The sequence below is a fragment of the Peromyscus californicus genome, unplaced genomic scaffold, assembly GCF_007827085.1.
Source record: "Peromyscus californicus insignis strain IS unplaced genomic scaffold, ASM782708v3 Scaffold_3__1_contigs__length_106647218, whole genome shotgun sequence".
Taxonomy (NCBI): domain Eukaryota; kingdom Metazoa; phylum Chordata; class Mammalia; order Rodentia; family Cricetidae; genus Peromyscus; species Peromyscus californicus.
The window spans coordinates 9807798-9814168 of record NW_026294551.1 but is presented as its reverse complement, the minus strand read 5'-3'; the positions used below and the strand labels follow the sequence as shown (position 1 = coordinate 9814168).

Here is a 6371-nt window from a genome sequence, read left to right as displayed (position 1 = left end):
CAGTCACCACACCAGCCTCGGAGAACCAGAGCGCGTTAATCTATTTATATGGATTATTACAGAAGAACAGCGGGCGTTGAGTCACCCAAACATTTGCTTCCAAAAGACCATTTCTAAGCACTTTTGGAAGCCGGCAGACTCCGGGCGCAGAAGCCGGAGCTCCGCATTCAGGCGCGGCTGTAGCAATTTCCACTGCTGTAAACGCCAACGAAGCCCCGGGTACCTCGGAGACAGCTTCGAAAAGTAGTGGGTGTGTGTGTGTGTGTGTGTGTGTGTGTGTGTGTGTGTGTGTGTGTGTGTGTGTGTGTGTTGGGGGGGTCCTAGTCCAGACACGCGCGCGTGCACACACACACACCCACACCCACACCGATTCACACTGAGACGGTTCCAAAATTGTGACATTCCTAGAGTAGAGAGCAAACTTACACACTCGGACGTCCCGGGTCCCCCGCCTGCCCCGCGGCGCTCCCCCCCCCCTCCTTCCAAGTCCCCTCACCCCACCATCCACCCTCCGGCTGCGCTCCCCTCCCTTCTCCTCCCCTCGTGTCTCGTCACCCAACCCGGAGCCACAATCCTCCTCCCCCTTCTCCAAAATCCGGTCCAATCAGTGACTTGCCAACCATGATGACTGCCGAGCCGTGATTGGCTAGAGGTCTCTAAGGTATTTATTAAAGAGACCCTGGGCTGGGAGTCGGAGAGCCGAGAGCGCTGCTCGGAACTGCCTGGAAACTTCAGTGGGGCGACAACTTTTACCAGTTTCAGTCCAGGAACTTTTCTTTGCAAGAGACACGGGGTGCAAGTGGCCCCGGTTTCGTTCTCTCTCTTCCCTTCCTTCTCCTCCTCTCCGAATCGCCTTCCCCGGGTTTGGAGCGGGCAGCTGAGTACTGGCCACCCAGCGCCTCTGCTAAGTGTCCATAGTCGCAGCCCGGTGACTCGCCAACCTCCCCGGGAGCCGCTCGCTCGGCGTCCGCGTCCGGGCAGCCGAGGGAAGAGGAGCCCTAGCCGCCGCGGCTTCTCGCCTTTCCCAGCCACCCGCCCCCTGCCCCGGGCTCGCGTATGAATCTCCTGGACCCCTTCATGAAGATGACCGACGAGCAGGAGAAGGGCCTGTCCGGCGCCCCTAGCCCCACCATGTCCGAGGACTCGGCTGGCTCGCCCTGCCCTTCGGGCTCGGGCTCCGACACGGAGAACACGCGACCCCAGGAGAACACGTTCCCCAAGGGCGAGCCGGATCTGAAGAAGGAGAGCGAAGAAGACAAGTTCCCCGTGTGCATCCGCGAGGCGGTCAGCCAGGTGCTGAAGGGCTACGACTGGACGCTGGTGCCCATGCCGGTGCGCGTCAACGGCTCCAGCAAGAACAAGCCACATGTCAAGCGGCCCATGAACGCCTTCATGGTGTGGGCGCAGGCTGCACGTAGGAAGCTGGCGGACCAGTACCCGCATCTGCACAACGCGGAGCTCAGCAAGACTCTGGGCAAGCTCTGGAGGTGAGCGCGCGGGACCGCAGGGTGGGCTTGGTGGGTACCGGGACGGGGGCTGCACTCACCGAACCTGGCCCGCCTCCCTGAGCCCAGAAGTTGCAGCCTGGGATCTGATGGGCCGGGCTGCGGGGTGGGGGGCGGGTAGGGGAGGTTGGCTTAGAGTTTGAGAAAGTTCTTGAGATTGCTCTTGGCGATGGCGCGGCGGGGGGCGGGAGGGGTGTTGTGTGGCCTGTCTGTGATTGCTTTTAGGAACGAAGGGGGGTAGTGAGTGAGGGGGTGTGTCCCTTCGAAAGGAACAATTAGAGGAACTTAACGCCCCCCCCCCCACTAGCCCCCGCCAAGCTGCGCTCTTTCCTGGGAAGACGGAATGATGGGAAAGCTGGGCTGGAGGTGACCCAGGCAGAAATTAGGGAAAGCTACTAAGAAGCGGTAGGGGCGTGGACCGACAGAGTGAGCTTCTTGCAATTTAAGTGGGTTTTCGGAAAGTTTTTACAGGGTGTTGGGAGGGGGTGGACCGCTCCGGTAGCAAAGGCGTTTAGAGCAGCCTCAGCAGGGAGCTATTTTCATCTTCAGGGTTTCCAAAATAGGAGGCCAGGGGAGGGGGCGGGGCGAAGAGTGACCGTTCAGGTCGGCTCCAAGCACTTAGAAGAAAGAAAGAAAGAAAAGTTCTGAGTCTCAGAGGAGGATGGCAAGCAGAAAGGAGGGAGGAGGGGAAGTGCTCGAAGGAGGGGTGGGGACATGACAGCTCCTGGGGTTTCACTGACCTACCCCCCCTCCTCTTTTCTTCTGCCCCTCTTCCCAGACTGCTGAACGAGAGCGAGAAGAGACCCTTCGTGGAGGAGGCGGAGCGGCTGCGCGTGCAGCACAAGAAAGACCACCCCGATTACAAGTACCAGCCACGGCGGAGGAAGTCGGTGAAGAACGGGCAGGCAGAGGCCGAGGAGGCCACGGAACAGACTCACATCTCTCCTAACGCCATCTTCAAGGCGCTGCAAGCCGACTCCCCGCACTCCTCCTCCGGCATGAGCGAGGTGCATTCCCCAGGCGAGCACTCCGGTGAGTAAGGGGCAAGTGACCCACTAGGCTTAGCCACTCAGGGCCCCTCGGGGCACACCCTTAGGCCCCCCTCCCCGCCCCAGGATCTGGGTGGGGACTTTGCGCTCCCTGGAGGAGAGAAACACTGTTTCCCCGCACTTCCCTCCCTGTCCAGGACCCACCGAAATAGGTAGGCGGGCTCGAAGGCGCGCGCGCGCGCGCGCGCGCACACACACACACACACACACACACACACACACACACACACACCCCTCAACCCCGGAATCCTAAGCTGGATTCTTTATTGCAAGGCAACATACATTAATGGCTTCACGAAACTTACCCACCTTTCTCTTTGCGCCTCACCGCCTAAGCACACACTCTTCTGCTGGTAGCAATTTAGTCTTCCGGACCCTTGGGACCTCAGACCCTTCCCCTGATAAAAGGAGCTTGCCTGGTGTGTACCTGCAGGTTAATCATTCGGCGACTTATCGCTGGTGCAGCGCGCCTCCTGCGCGGGCTTGGGTCCTAAAGACACCTTAGCAACCAGGAAGGTTCCCCAGAGGCGGAGGGGGGGGGGGGGCTCCTAAGACCAGGGGCTTTGCACAGCCCTTGTTGATTTTTTACGGTTTGTCTTTCTCTTTTATTGCCTGCAGGACAATCTCAGGGTCCACCGACCCCACCCACCACTCCCAAAACCGACGTGCAAACTGGCAAAGTTGACCTGAAGCGAGAGGGGCGCCCTCTGGCAGAGGGGGGCAGACAGCCCCCCATCGACTTCCGCGACGTGGACATCGGTGAGCTGAGCAGCGACGTCATCTCCAACATCGAGACCTTTGACGTCAATGAGTTTGACCAATACTTGCCACCCAACGGCCACCCTGGGGTGCCGGCCACACACGGGCAGGTCACCTACACTGGCAGCTACGGCATCAGCAGCACCGCAGCCACTCCTGCCACCGCTGGCCACGTGTGGATGTCAAAGCAGCAGGCGCCTCCCCCTCCTCCGCAGCAGCCCCCGCAGGCGCCTCCGCAGCCGCAGGCGCCTCCGCAGCCGCAGGCACCCCCGCAGCAGCAGCAGGCACCCCAGCAGCAGCAGGCACACACGCTCACCACCCTGAGCAGCGAGCCAGGCCAGTCCCAGAGAACGCACATCAAGACGGAGCAGCTGAGCCCCAGCCACTACAGCGAGCAGCAGCAGCACTCCCCGCAGCAGATCGCCTACAGCCCCTTCAACCTTCCACACTACAGCCCCTCCTACCCGCCCATCACGCGCTCGCAGTACGACTACACAGACCACCAGAACTCCGGCTCCTACTACAGCCACGCAGCGGGCCAGGGCTCGGGGCTCTACTCCACATTCACTTACATGAACCCCGCGCAGCGCCCCATGTACACCCCCATCGCTGACACCTCCGGGGTCCCTTCCATCCCGCAGACCCACAGCCCGCAGCATTGGGAACAACCGGTCTACACACAGCTCACCAGACCCTGAGGAGCCCTTGAAGAGGGATGGTGAGGGAGCTGATCATTTAAAAAAAAAAAAAGAAGAAGAAGAAGAAAGAAAGAAAGAAATAGCCGAAGAAATCAAGAACCAATTGAAATTCCTTTGGACACTTTTTTTTTTTTTCTCTGTCGTTGTCCCTATTTCTTAAAGACGTGTAAGCGAAGGTAACTAGTGCTGAGATTCCAGAGAGAGACATTGGGACTTTATCCGAGCCCATGCCAACCTATTGCAAAGAGTCGGGTCACTCATGGCCAGATGGACCCACCTGAATCATCGAGGAAGGACTTGGGTCCTTCAGAGTCAACGTGGAGGACGATTGAAGAATCTCCCTGCCTGTTTGGACTCTGTAATTATTTTTTAGCCGTAATTAAAGAAAAAAAAGTCCTCTGTGAGGAATATTCTCTATTTTAAATACTTTTAGTATGTACTGTGTATGATTCATTACCATTTTGAGGGGATTTATACATATTTTAGATAAAAAATTAAATGCTCTTATTTTTTCCAACAGCTTAACTACTCGTAGTTCAACAGTGGCCCCTAGCCTTCCTTGCAACCAGAATATTTGTGTACAGATTTGCTTTCTCCTAAACAAACAAACAAAAAAACAAAAAAAACAAAAAAAAACAGAAAAAAAGAAAAAGAAAAAAAAGTGTGTTGTTATAGTAACATAAAAAAAATACACAGAATTTTGTTACATCATCAGTTTTGGGGGTGAGCTTTGGTTAATTCTCCAGGCTCTCGGATTTCAGGAGCAGCTGCCTTAAAAAAAAAAAACAAAAAGAGAAAGAAAGAAAGAGAGAGAGAGAAAGCCTTATTTTGCAATAAGGGGAATAAACATAGAGAACATTGGTGACCTTTATCATAAAATATATATATATATATTTTTTAAACCAGAAGAAAAACACCTTGAGCCTTAAAACCCCCGCTGCTGGGAAAATACAAATGCTGTTCCTAGACCATTGACAGTGCCTTTGCTTGCCGGCTGCAGCCTCAGAAGGAAAGCCAAGAGCAAGCGAGGAGACCCAATTTTCTTGGGGAAGATTTTTTTTTCAAGCAGCCTGTAAGTGCCCGAGCACATTGCCCCCTGGTTGCCTGCCTGGGCCCCATGTGCCCAGCAGATGCTGGAGCGAGTGAGTGGGCCTGCTCAGACTGTCACCTGTGCCTCCCTGAACACCAGCATTTGACCTTCAAGACATTCCATGTGCTAAAATTATTTATTTTGTAAGGAGGAGTTTTCATTTTTTAAGAAAAAAAATCTCCTTCCTTTTTTTCCCTTTTTTTTCTGTTTTCTTTTTTTTTTTTTTTTTAAATTTACTGTCTTTAAGGTAGATTGTTGGAGCCTTCCTCAAAGGGTATGGTCATCTGTTAAATTATGTTCTTAACTGTAACCATTTTTTAATTTATCTTTAATCTTTTTTATTATTAAAAGCAAGTCTCTTTGAATTGTTCATTCTAGATTTGTGCAAATGCTTTTTTGTCCGTCCTTGTGGTGTTTTTTTTTTCCCCTCCCCTTTTTTGTTGTTTTTTATTGTTGGTAACAAACTGGAAACCTGTTTCTCTCTGTTGTACTAATGAGAGGTTACCAATGCAGGATGTACATCACCGAGTCGTTTGCAGAGTTTTCTGCCACAGGCCTTTGGGCTGCCGGGACTGTATGTGGAAGTGTTCCCGTGTTGTGACAAGGAACAGCGCCAGCCCCTGCAAGCGTGTATCGTGGATAAGCCCCTGCCTGCTCTCCTACAGAGAGACATCACATCGAACAGACCTTAATTCTTCCTCACTGCTGTGGCTGAAGAGTATGAGGATTGCTTTTTTTAAGACGACAGCAGACTTTTTTTTTTTAATTTAAAAAAAAAGATATATTAACAGTTTTAGAAGTCAGTAGAATAAAACCTTAAAGCATTCTTATAATATGGCATCTTTCGATTTCTGTATAAAAACAGACCTTTTAAAAAAATATGTCTGTAACTTAAGAAACCTGACATTTAAGTCATATTTTCTCTTTAGGTAAGGTTTGGTTTGTGTTTGTGTTTTGTTTGTTTCCCTCTCCAAACTTTTTATTCTCTGTGGAACTCACTTTTCTTTCCTTCCTTTCTTTTTTGTATATTATTGTTTACAATAAATATACATTGCATTAAAGTGAAAACAGCCCTGTGGATTTATTTACTACATTCTCCTGTTAAAAGAGTGACTTAAGACACCAGACTGTGGAAGGGTGATCTTAGTGGTGGTTTCGATTTGATGGCTTCCCTTGCCAATTTTAAACAGGGCAGTGAAAGACTGTGTCTCCCCGTCCCTCAACCTGAGCACAAAGCATCCACCCCAGCAAGTCACATGGAGAATGTCAC

General features: G+C 52.4%; 1 protein-coding gene across 1 annotated transcript; it reads left to right on the top strand.

The window, feature by feature from the left end:
• Positions 1-660: 660 nt before the first annotated feature.
• On the top strand, positions 661-6171 carry Sox9 (SRY-box transcription factor 9). The gene is made up of 3 exons (XM_052757506.1): positions 661-1487; positions 2284-2537; positions 3173-6171. Exons 1-3 carry the CDS (start codon positions 1057-1059, stop codon positions 4009-4011), a joined length of 1524 nt encoding a protein of 507 aa, XP_052613466.1. The 5' UTR covers positions 661-1056; the 3' UTR covers positions 4012-6171.
• The last annotated feature ends 200 nt before the right edge of the window (positions 6172-6371 follow it).

Bases quoted from the DNA above. Each gene is read 5' to 3' on its own strand.
- Sox9 (XM_052757506.1), top strand. From the start codon at position 1,057: ATGAATCTCCTGGACCCCTTCATGAAGATGACCGACGAGCAGGAGAAG. The intron at 1,488-2,283 runs GTGAGCGCGCGG...CCCTCTTCCCAG, and splicing joins ACTCTGGGCAAGCTCTGGAG to ACTGCTGAACGAGAGCGAGA. The intron at 2,538-3,172 runs GTGAGTAAGGGG...TATTGCCTGCAG, and splicing joins TTCCCCAGGCGAGCACTCCG to GACAATCTCAGGGTCCACCG.